We start from the raw sequence: 20,931 nt of genomic DNA on the forward strand, positions 1-20,931 counted from the left end.
ATAAGTTAAGTCAGTGGTTCCCAATCTAGGGGCCCGGAGTTATAAAAAGGGGGGCGTGGCTAAATCATAGTGTATAGTCAGAAGATGGTTATGCAAAAGAAACCTCTCCAGGGTGATACAAGACCCCACTGTGAAATGATTTTGCTTATTAATGCAGCTACTTGCCACAAGAGCAAATAATTGAGCACAAAATATTAATTTGACATATTGTATTACCTCAGGATGGCTCGCAGTACCTGCTTAAAGGGATGGTTCGGAGTAAAATCAACCTAGGGTCCTTTGCTCCATGACCTCGAGCCAAACACCCCCCCCCAGAAGCCTTTTTCCCTTGGTTGAAAATTATTAAAGTTAGAGCTTATTTAGAGAAATCAGCCGGATGGCTTAGTGCAGGCGCTAATGGATCCAAGGCTGTATCTCGTAAATTACCCCACTAATAATGCCCAGAATGGACCAAACTTCTACAGTAGCACAAATAGGTTCTGTACTCATAAAACGAGCCATTGGAAAGTTTGTAAGTACATCAGGAGTTTATTTAAATAACACTTGCCTGACGGCTCATGCTACCGCTAACCCGGACGTCGACGTCACTTCAGTGAGTTGAGAAAAGCACGTAAAAGTCCTGGCAGAAAGCGATGCATAAGGATGTAGTGTAACGACGCCCAGTTCCAGGAATGCACTAATATTTTGTTGGTAGTACCAGTTTGCAACAATTATTAGTTAACACTAAGTTGTCAACACTTCGGAAAAAATAATAATTCGTCGTTACACTACATCCTTATGCATCACTTTCTGCCAGGACTTTTACGTGCTTTTCTCAACTCACTGAAGTGACGTCGACGTCCGGGTTAGCGGTAGCATGAGCCGTCAGGCAAGTGTTATTTAAATAAACTCCTGATGTACTTACAAACTTTCCAATGTCTCGTTTTATGAGTACAGAACCTATTTGTACTACTGTAGAAGTGTGGTACCATTCTGGGCATTATTAGTGGGGTAATTTACGAGATACAGCCTTGGATCCATTAGCGCCTGCACTAAGCCATCCGGCTGATTTCTCTAAATAAGCTCTAACTTTAATAATGTTCATCCAAGGGGAAAAAGGCTTCTGGGGGGTGTTTGGCTCGAGGTCATGGAGCAAAGGACCCTAGGTTGATTTTACTCCGAACCATCCCTTTAAGTGGTTTGTTATTAGTAGTAGCGGTTGTTGTCATGGAATAACAGACTGCTAGATGCCGCGATTAAAAAATCCGAATTGGGTATTGCAGGGATCCGTGTAAAAATATACATGAAGAATAATTCTGCATAAAGCATGGACAAGTTTGTGAAAGGATTGCCATAAACATTTACATAAATGTAAAGCAGAAAATTAAACTACTTCTGACATCGCAACTGTCTACACCTGACACGAGAGGCGCGACACGACAAAAGAAACCCATTTTAATCAGTGACTGTCGGCGGTGGAACAAATTTATACAGTAAAATAATGCATTGTTCTATTTCTGACATACTCCAAGTGCTCGCGCACCTTCTTTTCAACGTTCGCTTTGTCTCGTCCAGTGAGGACAGCCTCGAGACAAAAACATTTTATGAGGCAAGTCTCGTCCTGGGATTCACCGGAACAATAGTGGGTAATGGAGGGAGACCACAGTGTGTAGCGTATCTCAAACTATTCGCTTCTGACAGAATGAAGACAAACAAGTTAAGACACTACTTAGAGACTTCCCATCACAAACACAAAGAGAAGCCTGTTGAATACTGTTTTAATAACAATGTTTTAAATAAATCCTATAGGATTCTGCAAGAAAGGTCATGTCTGAGAGTCTTTATGTGGGTGCATGTACTGTAGATGGGGGGCTTACAAATATTTTTTTCTTTACAACAAGGGGGACCGGCAGAAAAAGTTTGGGAACCACTGAGTTAAGATGGCATCTGCATCTTAAAAATGTAATTAAATTAAATAACTTCAAACAACTTATCATAAAAATCAACTATAAAAAAAAATTTTAAAAAATCAAACAACTTAAAATAATTTACTGTTTATAAACAGAATTATCTTAAACTTTAAAAAGTACATTACCATACAAAAAAATAAAATATAGAAAAATAAAAAAAAATATTTAAATCTAAATTAAATATAATAAAACACATTATATAACAATTATTAAAAACATAAAAAATATATTTGCTGTCTTAAAAGTGATAGTTCAACCAAAATTTAAAATGATGTCATCATTTACTCAAGCTGTAGTTGTTCCAAACCTGTATGAGTTTCTTTCTTCTGCTGAACACCAACCCAACCCAAATATGGTCCATCAACAGTATTTACCCACATTCTTCAAAATATCTTATTTTGTGTTCAATAGCAGAAAGAAAGTTTTGGAACAACTTGAGGGTGAGTAAATGATGACAGAATTTTCATTTTTGTGCCAACGTTCCCTTTAATATGACCTGGCAAAGCAGTCAACCTGATTTTAAATGAACAAAATGCCAATTTGAGGATGTTTTTGTGAAGTCTTAGTAAAGAAACACAAGTTTGTTTAGTTCTGAACTCTAAACTTCAAACTCTAAACGTATAAACTACTAATTCAACACTTTCAAATGTTAGAAAAAAAAAACAAGAAAACAATTTTTCAAACCAAGTAAAAAAAAATAACTTTTATGCACAGCACTTTTATTCTTGCAAGCTGACAATAACAACTGAAATGACAACTTTTGACCACTCTATGGACTATGAAAAACTAAAGGTGAAGTGTGTAATTAATAGGGCTGGGTATTGACACAAATTTCACAATTCGATTCGATTTCGATTCACAAGCTTGCAATTCGATTCGATTTCGATTACGATTCGATTCAATATCGATTATTTTGGATATCAGGTACAATACATTGCAATTTTTCTCAAGGAAAACAAATCTCTTAACTATTGTAAACTATGGGAGTCAGTTGTAGCCTATAGGCTTCATTAGCCTACTATAATATTGAAGGTAAAAAAATAACTGATTTGTATACAAACACTTAAAATACACTTATTTATTTTTATAATAATAAAGTTATATTAAATTATATACAAATTTAAATGGAGGCTGTCATAAAAAAAACTTTCCAGATTTATTCAAACATGCATTAAATATTGAAGAACATTAAAAATTATAATGAATATGTAATATGGTGCATATATTTAACAAAATGCTACTCTCTAATTTTTCTAGCTGACTAACGAGTTTATGGTCACTGGATATGGTTTTTCTGAGGTAAATGTGACGTTACATGACATTGTTTACTAACGTCTTTCCATGGTTGAAACACTGATTGAGCGATTCCATGTGACATGATACGGACTTCGATAAGTTGTACTCTACCTTTTAACACACTTTCAGATGCTCATTCATGTTTATCTCGCGCTGTAACGGATATTATTAAGGCGGAAGAGAAGATTGTGTGCGGACTTTAATCTATGAGTAACTTATTGGATGGAGAAAAGTGGTGTTCCATATAAAAATGTATTCAGGTAGTTAATATTATTTAATGGACCTGAGCTAACATTAAAGGAACACTCCACCGTTTTTTGAAATAGGGCTTATTCACATTCTTTCATACATTTAGATAGGTGGGTAAATGCATTTTTGTCTCAGTGCATGCATTGTTTTAGTTTGACAGGGTCGGTGCTAGCTTAGCTTAGCACAATGAATGGAATCCTTTGTTGCCAGCTAGCATGTCCTGAGTAAAAGTGATTAAAAAAAAACAAAAAAACAAGTAATTACTTATTGTGGCCTTAGTATTCACAACGAGTACAAATAGCGATGCAGATTAACACTAGGTGATTTCCTAGGCAGATATTGACTTGGGACTATATTAGGGGGAAGCACAGGCGAAGCACAGCTACTTAGGCGAAGCACTGCTACTTGGGCGCAGAGATATCACGCAACACATGAAATCCCACGACTTCCGTCAACATACCGGTGTGAATAGTAGCTGCCTGGCTATTTTCCCAACAGTACATGAATGGCGATGAACATGGCTGATTTTGTGTGAGCCAGAACCATACCTATATGTACAAGAGTTTACAGAAAATGAGTGGAAATAGAACGACAGGCGGAGGTTGCGATCGCTCAACAGCCTGAGGATGTGAGGATGAGAGCCAACACGAACTGGTGGTGTGAATGTGGGGGAATATGCCAATCTATGCCGACTGAAATAGTGTCTGTGCTGTGGCGAGTGGGACAAGTTACTGCCATCGATGACCAGGCTCAACGTGTCAGATCAAGATGAGCGTGCCCGCAGTTGTGTCACAGCTACCGAGGATTTCACGGCGCTGATCCATCCGGCAGTACTCGATTTTTTTTTTCCGGTGTGATAAAGTGAACTGGAAAAAATGCCCCACGCCGAATAGACCAAATGGACAGCTGTCCACAGAGTAAGTGATTATTTTAAACATGACACATGTATAGTAAACTGCTTGTAGCCTTCTCCTCATAGTAGTTGTACTAAAACTCCTGAGTCAAAAGAACCAGGCTAACTCGGTGAGAGAAATTGCTAACTTAGCCCTCAGTCATTTCATTTTACAGGTAACGATAACAGCGTTTTTTATTTTAGTTTGGTTGTTCATGCTAAACAGGTTGAATTCAACATGAGGTTATACTAGAGGAGGCTAACGTTATTTGAACCGTAGTCTATATGCTTCTCAGCATCTATCTTACAACCGAATAAAGACACAGATTAACATAAGGAAGAGTAATAAAAGACAACTTACATGTGCACTTTGTTCTGCCTGTGCTTTGAAAATAGATGGGATGGGGACAGCCGTATGTTTCAGACGTAGTACCGTCTTTCTGGGTCCATATTCCATTTTTTCAAAGTAACTTAGTCCTCCGGTGCAAAATGCTCTTCCCAAACACAATACTGTTTGATTTTGTAGAGAGGCGTTGAAGTACAGATCTCCAGAGTAGCTAGCCATTTATTTCTCAGTTCCACATTCGATGGAATTCTGTGAAACATTACATTCGTGTATGTCCTTTGCTTGTTCTCACAACCTTTTGCTATGCAGGTAATTACCATGTTTGCTGTAACTGTAACTTCTCAAAATAAACAATCCAAAAGCGAAGACACTCGGTGCAGGTCACGCGTGTTGTTCTTCTTCTTCTGTGTTTTGACTCGTTGCAATGCACACCGGTATGTTGACGGAAGTCGTGGGATTTCATGTGTTGCGTGATATCTCTGCGCCCAAGTAGCAGTGCTTCGCCTAAGTAGCTGTGCTTCGCCTTTGCTTCCCCCTAATATAGTCCCAAGTCAATATCTGCCTAGGAAATCGCCTAGTGTTAATCTGCATCGCTATTTGTACTCGTTGTGAATACGCAGGCCACAAGAAGTAATTACGTGGGGTTTTTTTTTTAATCACTTTTACTCAGGACATGCTAGCTGGCAACAAAGGATTCCATTCATTGTGCTAAGCTAAGCTAGCGCCAACCCTGTCAAACTAAAACAATGCATGCACTGAGACAAAAATGCATTTACCCACCTATCTAAATGTATGAAAGAAGGTGAATAAGCCCTATTTCAAAAAACGGTGGAGTGTTCCTTTAACTAACAATGAAAAGTAGTATTTTTCTTAACTAACATTAAAAAAAGAGTAATAAATACTGTAACAAATGTATTTCTAACTGTTATTCTGGATATTTTTGTTATTATGGATAATTTTTTTTATTTGCAACAATTTTAACAGACAAATCCTCCACAATAAGTTATATTATACACTTCACCTTTAAGTAGCGAGAATAATTAAATTCTAATAATTTAACGCAATGTAGCTGGGGTAAATAACAGACTTGTCATACTTACGCCATGACTATAACAATAAAATCCAACCAGTTCCATGGGTCTCTGAGGAACGTGAACTGTCCCACACAGAATCCCCTGGCGGTGATCTTTATCAGCGCTTCAAAAGTGTATATCCCAGTGAAGACATATCTGTTAAAACAAGACCATCAGTTACTGCACTGAGCAAACATACACAGCATTTCTACAGTATGTTTGGAAAGCAACAAAGAGATCAACTCACTCTATATTCTTGGCCCAGTCTGGAGTTTGAGTGTAGACCATGAAAGCGCAGTTGGCCAGTATAGTGAACATTATAATCATACTGAACAATGTGAAAACTGCAGTTAAGGAAATGTAGTGACAGATCTACATTAGAGCTCAAAAGTTTGGGGTTTGGGCTTTTTTGACAGTAGAGACTTTTATGTTTGTGGCAAGCAAGGCATGGGCCGAGATCTGTGGGAACTGGGCCTGTGGTGAGGCCTGTTCATTTTGTTATTTATGTTTATTTTATTATTAAAGTTAGGTTTAACATTCACCGGTTTAAAAACATTTAAAAAATATTTCCAGCCCCAAACCTTTGAACGGTAGCGTATATGTCTGGAATACACAAACATATGATATTTTTTGCAGTGTGAGACCAAAGAGGTTTAAAGGCGCATTATCTAGTAAAATCATAATCCATTTAAAATAGATTTCTTGATAAAAGACTGAAGTCATAAATCAGTGGTTCTCAATGGGTTTTGGCTCAGGATCAGATTTTACATTGCACATCAAGTCATTAAACCAGTGGCTTTCAGTAGTTCACAACCCAAAAATGATTTTCAAGGCTGTTTTAATTGTTTATAAATGCAAATAATTAAGTGAAAATAACCATGTAATCATGCATAGTTAAGATGCAAAGAAAAATAATCAAGCTTATTAGCTTAAGCACTTAAGCTCTACAGTATTCTGGCACAAATTCATGTGTCACTTGGTAGAAAATAGTCAAATTAGACAGTGACAACCTCATCTTTAAAAACCATGAACAAAACTACACAAGGTCATATAAAATACGATATCAAAGATGGGTTCACTTCAGGATAAACATGCTTTGTGACTGATGACTGATAGCCTATGGCTTAAAGTGTATAAACATAAGACCCATCCAGCACATGTTTTAGCACTTGAGAAGGATATGTATGTACCAAAATCTTAATTGATAGTCTCCTCAGAGGGTTGAAGGGGCTGAAGATGTACAAGGCAGGAGCGGCGTTGAAACGGCTGATTGTCTTTTTTTTGTTCACTACTATGAAAGTCTAAACAAGTGGGAGATGAATGCATAGAGAGTGGACAAAACAGTCAGTCAATTATGCATATGCACACACATACATATATATATATATACTGTATATGTGTGTGTGCATATGCATAATTGATATCACATCAGTATATATACAGTGAGGAAAATAAGTATTTGAACACCCTGCTATTTTGCAAGTTCTCCCACTTGGAAATCATGGAGGGGTCTGAAATTGTCATCGTAGGTGCATGTCCACTGTGAGAGACATAATCAACAACAAAAAAATCCAGAAATCACAATATATGATTTTTTAACTATTTATTTGTATGATACAGCTGCAAATAAGTATTTGAACACCTGTCTATCAGCTAGAATTCTGACCCTCAAAGACCTGTTAGTCTGCCTTTAAAATGTCCACCTCCACTCCATTTATTATCCTAAATTAGATGCACCTGTTTGAGGTCGTTAGCTGCATAAAGACACCTGTCCACCCCATACAATCAGTAAGAATCCAACTACTAACATGGCCAAGACCAAAGAGCTGTCCAAAGACACTAGAGACAAAATTGTACACCTCCACAAGGCTGGAAAGGGCTACGGGGAAATTGCCAAGCAGCTTGGTGAAAAAAGGTCCACTGTTGGAGCAATCATTAGAAAATGGAAGAAGCTAAACATGACTGTCAATCTCCCTCGGACTGGGGCTCCATGCAAGATCTCACCTCGTGGGGTCTCAATGATCCTAAGAAAGGTGAGAAATCAGCCCAGAACTACATGGGAGGAGCTGGTCAATGACCTGAAAAGAGCTGGGACCACCATTTCCAAGGTTACTGTTGGTAATACACTAAGACGTCATGGTTTGTAATCATGCATGGCACGGAAGGTTCCCCTGCTTAAACCAGCACATGTCAAGGCCCGTCTTAAGTTTGCCAATGACCATTTGGATGATCCAGAGGAGTCATGGGAGAAAGTCATGTGGTCAGATGAGACCAAAATAGAACTTTTTGGTCATAATTCCACTAAACGTGTTTGGAGGAAGAAGAATGATGAGTACCATCCCAAGAACACCATCCCTACTGTGAAGCATGGGGGTGGTAGCATCATGCTTTGGGGGTGTTTTTCTGCACATGGGACAGGGCGACTGCACTGTATTAAGGAGCGGATGACCGGGGCCATGTATTGCGAGATTTTGGGGAACAACCTCCTTCCCTCAGTTAGAGCATTGAAGATGGGTCGAGGCTGGGTCTTCCAACATGACAATGACCCGAAGCACACAGCCAGGATAACCAAGGAGTGGCTCTGTAAGAAGCTTATCAAGGTTCTGGCGTGGCCTAGCCAGTCTCTAGACCTAAACCCAATAGAGAATCTTTGGAGGGAGCTCAAACTCCGTGTTTCTCAGCGATAGCCCAGAAACCTGACTGATCTAGAGAAGATCTGTGTGGAGGAGTGGGCCAAAATCCCTCCTGCAGTGTGTGCAAACCTGGTGAAAAACTACAGGAAACGTTTGACCTCTGTAATTGCAAACAAAGGCTACTGTACCAAATATTAACATTGATTTTCTCAGGTGTTCAAATACTTATTTGCAGCTGTATCATACAAATAAATAGTTAAAAAATCATACATTGTGATTTCTGGATTTTTTTTTTTAGATTATGTCTCTCACAGTGGACATGCACCTACGATGACAATTTCAGACCCCTCCATGATTTCTAAGTGGGAGAACTTGCAAAATAGCAGGGTGTTCAAATACTTATTTTCCTCACTGTATATATATATATATATATATATATATATATATCACTTCAATCATATATATAAATATGACTGGAAAAATGTAAAATGCAGATAAGTAAAATGTAATAAGAAATATAAGATCTACATATTTGTGTATATACACTTGTTATATTTCTTATTACATTTTACTTATCTGCATTTTACATTTTTCCAATCATAAAACTTTCCAAGTCTTTCTTTCCAAGTCTTTATTTCTAAATCTAAGACTAAAACTAGATTCTGAATCCATGTGATGTTTTGGAGTACCTCTGTGGACTCTCAGGGGTTTGTGGGCCTTCCGCTTGAAAAATATAAATCAAAACTCACTGCCTTATTGATGTAGAACTGGTCCAGGTCCTCCAGTGGTGTGGACACCAGTCTTCTGGGAATGTCTCCATATATGAAGGGCAGATTTTTCCCAGCCTCCAGGCCACTGTTGGGTTTCGTCTCGCATTTATCATCTTTAATTCTCTCCCGTTTGTCCTTGGACTTCTTGTACTCCTCAGCGATCCGGCTCTCGATGGCCTTAAGAGATTCACGGGTGAACTTGCGTAAACTTTGAGGTCCTGGTGGGGTAAACGTATGTGCCATTTTCTCATCCTGAACCTTCAGAGTGATTCGCTACACGTCTGCATGAGAAACAACTGGCAGAGAAGGAGAGAAAGGGCGAGTCATTAACAGTAAATCATGCACTGTGATCGGTAACTGTATGATTATAAAACCCTTCCAGAACCACAGAGAGAAAAGAGCATCCTATAAGTGACGGACACGCCTTCTGTACTAAAAACCATCAAGTTATCAGGAACAGAGCTCTCAAGGAATCAGGGTTATGTATGCCACACAATTCAATAATATGCTGTCTCAGCCTGCTTTCAAGAGCAGCTTAAACCTAAAAAGCTTATGTTTATGTTCACTTAAATTTGTTTAAATTGTATTAATGTGCCATTGACCTTTCCTGGTCAACCAGTATCCACAACATTTGCTCATTGCAGAAATAACAATCAGAACATTATTTATGAGATTCAGGTCATACTTTTGGTTACTTGACATTTCAAATTATTTTATTTTAAGTAATGATAGGACAAAATTAATTTTCCTGCTGAAAGACTTAAGGCCCGTTCCCACCAAGGACGATAACTATAAAGATAACAATACAGATATAGTTCTAAAAATCGTTCTCAATATTAAAGAATAGCAGAGTTCACACCACAGCTATAACGATAACGGCACAGAGAAACGAGCTGATAAAGGATCAAAACATTGACAGCCAATCAGAATCCATCCCACTGTAATGAGCTCGAGCATTTAAAGTGACAGACAAGCACGCGCTTGGTGTGGATCTTTATAGTTATCGTTATTGGTGTGAATGGGCCTTTAGATAAGTGTACATTTCCATGCTGGTCCAGGTGTTCCCATGTAAGGTCCTGTTGGTTAAGCTTCTCATGTGCATTTTGAAGAGTCATGCTCATGTGACAAAGGGCGAATCCATTCATATTCAGTGCATGGGTCACCCCAAATGAAGTTCGAATTGGAAACCCTCAGACAAACAGGCCAAATCCATAATCACTACACAACCGTCCACTTATATTATTGTATTTCAATCCTAGTCCAAGTTACTGTACAAGTTGTTCATGAACAACAAAAACACTTTAAGGTGAAGTGTTTTTTTGGCAACCTTTTAATGTTGGATTGTTCTGAAGGTTCAAACAAATCATAATAATTCTGAACATTCACTTTTTTTTATTTTTTTATTTTTTCTGCAACAGGAAAACCAGAAAAAAACAAGTCAGAGCAGCTGATTGTGCTGATTTTGGTGGACATCGCTTGATAGCTTTAGGAGAAGTAATAGAAATCTCCTTTAAGGCAAGTCAGTCGACTTTTAGTGCTTTCCAGCTCCTACTTGATCTACTTGAATGGGGGAGAAATCCTATAACTGTTTGTCGAAATTAAGTTTCAAGTACATTTCAAATCAGGAAAAAAATCTGACAACAAAGGAAAAAGTTAAGTGCAACTCTTGCATATAGTGTTGTGTTTATGAGACCAGTTTTAATGTTAAATTTCAAATTGCTTGAAAAATGTAACACAGCATAATTTGCAACACAGCATTTAAAGCCATCGTACAGTGTTTGATCAATCAAACCAACATTTACAACTGGAAATTACATTTTAATTAATCACAACATTAAAAATGAGGCCAGTTACAGTCAGTTACTGAAACAGCTGGAAAAAAGTAATGACATGCAATTAATCGATCATTAATGTTACTTCCGAGGACTTGGGTTCTCGTGAGCAATTAGTGAAGGAGGAGATGAATTCCCTTTTATCAGATGAAGCACTATAGGCCTAACCACGGAAAAATCTTGGTGTATTCTTAAAAACCCACAACAAGGGGGGGTGGGGGGGCAGACATTGGTCCTAGGACATTTCCTCTGTAATACTAAGAATCATTATCAGACATCATTTCCTAATTCCATTACCATATCATAATATGTCTTCAGGTCAATAAGAGGAGACATCATTTCCTTCAGATATCAGACTTCACAAGTCACGCTGGAAGGACACAAGGATCCCAGATCAGAATCCTGGTTGGAAAACAACAATTGTACCCAATGAGCAAAACATTATAATGTACTTTTGGTATCCAAAATGTGAGGGTTCAGTTCTTGGCCTTTCTTTTTTATTCTGCTCTCTCCATTGACAAAAACACAACAGTTACTGCATTCTGTCTTGCAGTCTGCTCATCCAACTTAATGAACAATATCCCATGAATTATTCCACTGGCAATCACTCATTTCTCTCCTCGAATCCTCACTCACATCTCTCGCCTAGTCTATTTTTGCGATACCCTTTAAAAATTAATATTCTCCATTTGTCTTCACTTCCAATCCCTATTATTAGTATTCATTCCTGTGCGAAAGATAGTAAAGTAGGGATTAGGAAATACAATATGATATATTTATTTGTTAAAATGATTAAAAAGCAATTTGAATTATCAATCACATTATAAAAAGTCAATACAATTTTCTTTCACCCAAAGGGATAGTTCACCCAAAAATGAAAATTCTGTCATCATTTACTCTCCCTCAAGTTGTTCCAAATGGGTATGAACACAAAAGAAAATATTTGAAAGAATATGGGTAACCAAACAGTTGATGGGCCCTGTTGCATCCATAGGATGGGGAAAAAAAAATACTATGGAAGTCAATAGGGTCCATCAATAATTCTTCAAAAATATCTTCTTTTGTGTTCATACCCGTTTGGAACAACTTGAGGGACAGTAAATAATGACAGAATTTCCATTTTTGGGTGAACTATCCCTTTAAATATATACTATGTAAATATAAACAATGAATGTAACATTGCTAACATTGTTCTACAGAAATAATAAACCATAATAATGAGCCTTTAAAATAAAGTACTCAAGCACACACACATAAAGCTTGCTGCAGAGACACTGGCAAAACTAATGATTATGAATGTGTCGGGGAAAAAAAACAGTATGGAGACTGTCTGAACATTTTAATAATTAATTAATAAACTAGTGTTTTCTGAGTCAGTGTCAACGGCAAAAATTAAGTTGATTCTGACTCGCCATCCACGCAGTATAGTGGATGCACCTATAGAGAAATGCACATTAAGTTAAACCAGGGTTCCCACACCTTGGGTAACTTCACATTCAAGGACTTTCCAGGTCTAATACCCTAAAAATCAAGGACTTAATGTGGGGACACATTTCAAGTGAGAGCAAGGTTACCTTGTAAGATACATTTTTACAGTTTTGCGCACGTGAACGTCATGGCAACGAACAACACAAAGTACCTCACGCGGGAAACACTTAATGTAACGCGTAAATGCGCGTAACTAACGCAAATCAAGCAAGCTAGTGTGCATTGGCCACGAAGTGTTGGCGAAATAACACATTAGCGGACCAGAGGGAATAATATGAAATTTTTTACAGAAAATTCCTTGCACAGAATAAATTCAAGCACTTTCAAGGACCTTTATCTATGTATGTTTATTTTCAAAAACTTTCCAGGGCCTTGACATTTATTTTTTCAGATTCACAAACTTTCAAGGATTTCAAGGACCCGTGGGAACTCAGTTAAACTAATATAGCTTCACTCCATGCAAACACTTAGATATGCACCTGATAATAGCACACATTTATGTAGGTTAACGATAGGCTACTATCTACACGTTGCATGTTGCGTCCGAAAGCTTAAAATGCGGCCTTCAGAGAAAGCATTCCAAGCTAGGAAGGCATCAATGAATGCCCGAATCCAATGTTATCTTCACTTCCTGTCTCCTGACATACCGTCATCTGATAATTTTTTAAGGCAGCATAGATGCATCCTTCGCTGCCTTTGACATCCCACAATCCTGTGCGTCCCATTCTGTGGCATTTGAGCAAAAAATCTATAAAATAAAGATGGCGTCTGAAAGTTGCGGTTGGTGGTCTGTGTGTGTGTAAATGTTTTTGACCAGCGTTTTCCACATTTGATAGGGAGAAATTACAATTGTACCAAATTCATTTTGCTTTGTTATCACCTCTCTATATTTTGGTGTAGATTATTAAACCATTACACTGCCTCAGAAGTCTGTCCGAAATCAGTTTCAACAGGCACCTTCGTTTGCAAACGCTGAATGCAAAGTTACTGCCAGTTAAATCTGCCCAAGCTTTCGGACGCAGCCCATGCTTGAGGTCGATGAATGACAGACAGACATTTGGATTTCCTGCCCTACATAATTACCACATGGATCTGCCTTGTTAACGATTTGTCCGTCACAGACTGCATGACTTCGCCACTTCCTGTAGTTTTTTTTCCTGCGACCTTCCGACCAATTAAAATTTGGTCGATCAAGCCTCTTCTCAATAGCTGTGTCCGAAACCGCTCCCTATCCACTATATAGTGCACTATATCGAGTGTCGGCCATTTTGTAGTGGTGTCCGAATTCTGAGTGAACGACATCATTCCCTACATTCGTTCACTACTTTTACCCACAATCCTCTCTGAATTCGAGTGTACATTCGATGTAAGCTACACTTGCTGAAGCACTATTTCCCACAATCCAATGCGGAGAGGACTTAGTTTAAACCAGGGATTACTTTACAGCTTTCTTATTTCTGCTTTAACATTTATTTCATGCTAGTTTTATTATTATTCTTTTCAATCATTGATCATTACTTGAATAAAACATTAAAATATTGAGACGATATTATATAGATGAATTTTTAAATTAAATGAAATTATATTAATGAGGTAAATTATATAGGTAGCCTAAAATTATTTATTTTTTTATTAAAATATATTATTTAGGCATTAACTCAATTGAATGTGTTTTACTAACAGCCAGGTGTTTTAATAATTTGTGTCATTGTTGTTAACTCGTTAAACTGTAAGGAAGAGATGATCATTTGGTGGATGATTTAAGAATATTCGTTAATCATCTGTAGGTGGCGTATTCATTCGAATGTAATAATCATGAGGGCTTAACAACCACGTCATCTGTGAGCGTGAGAGTTTCTAACAATTTCATTCGACGAAACTACAAAGCTGGCACGGAGGTATATATAATTACAAAATAAAGTCATTATGATTGTTATTGTTGTTAATATTATTTTATAAAGTAACATGTAAGATAAAAGGAGGTGTAACGAAGCCGTCCAGCTCCGACGCACAATGTAAATGTCAGTGTCCGAATTCACTCACTTCATTTCGTTCACTCCTTACAGATATAGCGCACTCAAATGCCATACACTATATAGGGATTAGTGAATGAGTGAACGAGTGAGCGGTTTCGGACACAGCTAATGACTATCATTTGGACTATTAGGGGCAGCCCTATTTTTTTAGCAATTCAAATGTAAATATGATTATCCACAAAGCCACCAATTGGAGAAAAAATAAATAAAAAATCTCTGTAAAATGAACTGGAGCAAAAAAAAAAAAAAAATAGGTAAGGCTTTAGTCTTTCAACATGAATGTGGAGTGAACAGCCTCAGGCTCGGACCGCTGGCTGAACGTCTGATGCATAAATCACACATAAAAACACTCCAGGATTTGTGAAGTCGTCATCTGATTGGTTGAATTCTACAGGATGTCCGGGAGACATGTGTGTCCCGTTCTTTAACGGTCCCCCTGGAAACAAAGAGGCCGTGATGCCAAACCCCCTCATGGAAGAGGAAAGCCATTAGGGTTGGGCCGATAGACAATGCCATCAACAATATGTGTAAGTGAGTTTGTTTTGCCATATAAAAACCTTTATAAATGATCTTGATCTGTAACGGGAGCCGTTGTGTTTACAACTGTGACAACGAGCACTTATCAGCATCAACCAAATGCTGGATTTTCAAAAGTATGTGACGTACGTAAAGTTCACGGCATAGACTCTTTAAAATACGTCCAAGAGTTTTACACACCGGTCTGTTATTGTATGGACATCGACGTTACATTTTCACACCCCTAAACGTGTAGAAAAAAACTAACTGTGATTGGCTGCTTTACATGTCAGTCAAACGGCATCTGGGTGGTGCTTGGCCAATGAAAGCTACTATGGAGTCCAGACCTTCTGCCATCAATCAGTCCAAGTTCTGGCTACATGAGACTAATTGAAGGTGGAGGACAAGGGCTTAGGATACAAGAACTGTAGGGAGTTCACGTCTGTACCAGCAGGCCAGAGATCGCCCACTTCATGGCACTTTGCAGAATACTGCGCTTTCAGTCAATACTCCCTCAGCATCACTTGGGACACAACATTCTGACAAATGATTAATTGCATTTCAATGCGCTTTCAGTAACGGCAGGGATGCACTGGGACTAAAAACAGACCTCTGTCAGCCTACTGCAAACTATAGCCTGCTGTATAATCTAGTTCATATTTATAGGGTGACCAAACGCCCTGTATTCCCAGGACATGTCCTGTTTTCACGTCCTGTCCTGTCCGTCCTGGCTGTTTTTTATAAAGTGATGAAAATGTCCTGGTTTTCATTATTTTTCATTGGGCCATTAAGCGTGTACTATAAATACATGCTTGCCTTTGCACACAAAACATATGAAACCGGCTTCGGCTTTGCCCCGTCTTGTTATAATCAGCGCGTTCCTCAATCCGCAGCGCAAGCAGAGAGCATGTCAGAATACAGAGGCCTGTGTGTGTGTGTGTGTGTGTGTGTGTGTTCATCTCAGCCTCATTGGTCTATCACTGCTCGTCAATGTCAGAATATTTGAAATGACCAATCAAATCAAAGTAGGCGGACTTTACGTTCACAGAATTTTAGCAGCGTGACTCGACGTTTCAGTTTACGGTCAAGTGCGAGATAAGATGTAAGTAGCTAACAGCGTAAAAAAAAAAAAAAAAAAGCCCTAATGTAAATTAATTCACAGATGATTTACAGAGAAAATTCCTGTGTTTTCATTTCGGTCGGGATCCGTGTAAAGCAGAATGCATGAACTGCAAAGCTGGCACGCACGTGTCAGTGTCAAATAAAGGTGCTAGCGACCTAAAAGCCCACATAAAGAAAGTACAGGCTACAAGAGAACATCAGGAGGATTGAAATTGTTTTTTTACTGAAATAATATAGTAGATTTTTCATTTTAGTAGTAGATTTTTAACCTATGGCCATGAAAAGAAATAGTGTCATGTAAAAGGTGTTAAAAGCTAAAGTTTTTTTTTGTTTTTTAATAGTATTCTATTGTTGCGGGCCAAACATTGAATGGAAAGGATGTATTACTTTATGTATTAAAGTACAGTAACATAGTTGCAAGGTTGTGAATGCATTTGTCAAGTATTTTTTGATGCATTCACCCCCAACCACGCCCCCACCCCTTAACCACGCCCCCATCCTCTTTTCTGAAAACTAAAATATGGTCACCCTAATATTTATTGATTTTTATGATATGTCTGAAATAGCCATTTTGACATTGCAAAGGCCGCACAAATAAACTGAACCTTAAACAATAAATCTCTGTACAGTAATGTAAATTTAATCAGCTGGTGTTTTGGTGATTTTCAGTGGATGTATGAAGGCAGTTCTCCTCAAGTTCACGTGTCCCATCAAGAGTAATCTATATTAGGTGAAGTTTATCACATTGAACAAGTTAATATTTACAAATAACAAAAGCACAATCCTTCTTTGTCTTTAAAAGAAATGCTTTGTGCTTTTTCTTTAAAAATAAATGCTCGCTAAAATTCTGAACTTAAGAACTCTTTCTCTTTTTAAAATCTTTGCATATGTAGCCTACTTTGTATCTAAATTAGGTTTCAACAGATTTACAAGTCAACCGGCCCACCTGCTACCAACCAAGAAGAGTTTGAAACAGACACTATCTTCTGCAGCTCGCTGAGGATGTAATAAATCCAGGTTATTATCTGCAGATCTGCTATGTCCTCTGAGAGATTAACAGGTTGTTGACCACATCTGTACTCCCAGCAGATTCCACATTAGTTTTAATTAGAGATAGCGTAGCTGACTGACAGGCCCGGTTATGCAAACAAGAGCCAAAAAATAAATAAATACTGAGGCACGAGTCAACATCTAAACGATGGCTGAAGTTACTCCAAATTACACATGATATTCATCACACGATTACCATCGACAGCAGAAACCCGACTCTCACTCAGAGCCTCTAATCTCTCCTCATGACATATTGACTCCTCTGCGAGACAAATACACCTGACAATGGACACTTGTCACAAACAAAAGCCAGCTGATCTGCTCTTTATCAGCCACTGTAGAAATCATTTTTCTGCTCTCATGTTGTACAACTCTAGAACTCAATACATTTGACATGGTAACACTACTTGATAGTTTTCCCCATATAATAAAAAATAAAGCACTAAAAACTAGTCAGTCGATTTTATATTTAGGCATCACATTCCAGCCTGGTCTCATAGTTAATACGTACATACAGTAGGTATTAAAACGTACATTTGGATAGATGCCGAAACGTACAATATGGATATATTGACAACACTTAAACATTATTATGCATTACAGCAAAAAAAAAAAAAAAAAAAAAATGAATCTTTTCTATCATAAAGTAGTTGTATAATTGCCCTTTTACCATTTTAGACACCTTAACCCTACCCCCAAACCCCAAAATAACCATCTTATAGAGAATAGAAAAATAATATAGCCTATAAAACACTATGGACATAAATGTGTAGGAAAATTTCAATTCTAGTAACAACACAGCATTAAAAAGATATTTTGAGTCGCTAATCCAACTCCTACCTCTAAACCCACCCATAACCATTCCTTAAAACATATGTACAGTTAAGAAAAAACATAACAGACAGACGTGTAATCAAAATAATTTATTTATTGCAAAAATGTCAAAAGCGGTACCAAAAGTATAGTCCAAGTGACAATGGCGGTATAAAACAGTTTTGTATTATGTAGAGAGCAGAATTTAAGTTATTAATCGCTGAAAATCTTATCCCGATCCCCTCCGTGAAGGCGCACGTTTTAAACGCACACCGCCCAAACACGGTGTGTCACAATCTGTGACAATGCAGGCGAGAGCCAATGAGCATTTGATATGATTGTCGTAAAACATTGTCGTCATAAAGCTTCTTGAGGCGGCAATTTTGGAATTTATAACGAGTGCGCTGGGATTTGACGTTTACAACCAGTGCTGAGAATGGAAATGAAGATTGCTGAATAAAGGCTTGAATTTGAGTCTGTTCCTCACAACTGTTTGGATTACAACGCACAAATAAAACTACTTTTGTGAATTTATGTGGCGTTTTGGTGTATTTTATGGTTCTCAGTCACAGCATAAGATTATACTATATGAAATACAAACAAAACAAAATAAATATTACATGTTAAATACTGGTTAAACAATTACAGAAATGTTATTCATTTTAAAGTTTTAAAGAGTAGTTTGAAATGAGTAGGATAGCCTATATCATTCATGGACTAGATTTTAGGCCCTAAATCAAAAGTCTGGCTATTTGAGACTGGTACAACAATACCAACCAATTTTTTCTTTGAACCAAACAACCTGGTTGAGGCTGGAACACAGTCCTGTTTTAATCAGGAGAGCACTAACACACACAAGAACAGAAGGAAAATCCCAAAGTAAAGATTTTACTTTCGAAAATTATTTTAAGCAATGCATGCAGCTGTTTCAGTTTTCAACACCCTTGTCCGAACAAATTGGTTTACATTATGCAAATAGCTCCACCTCTCTCTTTGTCACCACACTTTCCAAAAGAGACAGATCTCCCCCAGCCCCCCCCCCAAAAAGTAAAGCCACAACCACAAACAGTTTCAATCAGAAGCCATCATGTCAGGCCCAGGCACTTCAAGTGGTTCCCATTGCCTTGTGAGAAAAACATTACGTTTCCCAAGTGTGGATATACGATGATGTGAAACCTCGAAGAGCACTTAGCAAAACGCCTCTGAATCACAAACTGTTCTCAGTAATGGATCTAACAGCCTATATTCATTGATACCTCCTGTCAGATTATAATGCATTTCTTTTTAATACTGATATTACGCGATTAGAACAGAAAAGAGACTGAACATTAGAGAAAAACAACAGACTATTTCAAACGGTTAAAAGCCATTGGTGAAACATACTATGATTATATAATATAATATTAATTTCATAATATACAACCCCATTTTCAGAAAAGTTGGGACATTTTGTAAAATGCAATAAAATCAAGAATCTGTGATTCGTTCATTTCTCTTTAACCTATTATTGAACTGATAAAAGTACAAAGAAAATATTTACAATATTTTCACTGACCAACTATTTTGTAAATATAAATACATTTTGATTTTGATGGCTGCAACACACTCCAAAAAAGTTGAGACGGGGCATGTTTACCACTGTGTCACATCACCTTTCCTTTTAATTACACATTTTAATTGTTAGGGAATTAAGGATACTAATTGCTGCAGTTTTGGAAGTGGAATTTTTGCCCAATATCGCCACAGCCACATATTTTACCACAGCTGCTCAACAGTTTGTGGTCATCAGTCTGATTCTCCTTTTTATGATGGGCCATAGAGTACATTTTCAAAAGGAGACAGATCTGGACTGCAGATGTAGAGTGTCTTCGAAACATTGGCATTGTCTTGCCCTAATAACCATGGACTTCCCATGGAAGATGTCCTCTTAAAGGCAGTATATGTCTCTATAATCCCAATACATCCACATCAGTGGTATCTTCACACACATGCAAGTCACCCATGCCGTTTGCACTGATGCCCCCTCATACAGATGTTTCCATTTGCACCTGTTGCTGATGAAAGTCTGGTTGGTCCCTTTTGTCTTTGGGGCTGAGAACTCAATGTCCATTTTTCCCAAAAACAAGCTGAAACGTGGACTCATCTGACCACAGCACACATTTCCACTGTGTTTTGGACCATCTGAGATGAGCTCGGGCCCAGAGAACTCAGCGGCATCTCTGCACTGAACAGATGTATAGCTTTCTCCTTGTGCAACAGTGATTGATGTTGCATTTATTGATGCAGCGTCAAACTGTGTTAAATAAAATGGTTTTCTAAAGTACTCCTGAGTACATGTGACTATAATTAACAGAGTAGCATGATGGTTTCTCATGCAATGCCATCTGAGGGCTCAAAGGTCACGCACATTCAACAGAGGTCTGCCTTGCCCGACACGGACTCAGATTTATCTGGATTCCCTGAATCTTTTTACAATGTATGGTAGATGGTAGAAAGTCTGTAATCTTGATTTTTGAAGTGTTTGACAATTCTCTCATGAAATTTAGCTCAAAGTGGTGAGCCTCCATGACCCATCTTTTCTTTGCAAAGACTGAGCCTTTGGTGGATGGTACTATTATACCCAAACACGACGATACACTCACCTATTACCAGTTCACCTGCTTATTGTGGATGGTTTCAAAACACTTTAACTTGGATATTCTATAATCTTTTGACTTTTATTTTGCCTCTGTCCCAACTTTTTTTGGAGTGTGTTGCAGCCATCAAAATCAAAATGTGTTTTACAGAAAACAATCAAGTTGAAAGCATTGGAAATATTTTCTTTGTAATTCTTTGTGATTAACAAAGCACAGATTCTTGATTTTAA

General features: G+C 37.8%; 1 protein-coding gene across 1 annotated transcript in view; it reads right to left on the reverse strand.

Annotated features, from left to right (window-relative positions):
* scn1laa (sodium channel, voltage-gated, type I-like, alpha) overlaps positions 1-9,451 on the reverse strand; it is a gene marked incomplete at its 5' end in the record, with an annotated part of 43,705 nt that extends 34,254 nt beyond the window's left edge. The window contains 4 exons of the mRNA XM_084121345.1: positions 5,833-5,961; positions 6,053-6,177; positions 6,996-7,106; positions 9,188-9,451. Of these exons, the coding sequence (XP_083977471.1) occupies positions 5,833-5,961; positions 6,053-6,177; positions 6,996-7,106; positions 9,188-9,451 (629 nt within the window). The remainder of the gene's footprint in view (positions 1-5,832; positions 5,962-6,052; positions 6,178-6,995; positions 7,107-9,187) is intronic.
* Between the last annotated feature and the right edge of the window lie 11,480 nt (positions 9,452-20,931).

Source organism: Abramis brama, assembly GCF_963993115.1.
Source record: "Abramis brama genome assembly, chromosome: 8".
NCBI lineage: Eukaryota > Metazoa > Chordata > Actinopteri > Cypriniformes > Leuciscidae > Abramis > Abramis brama.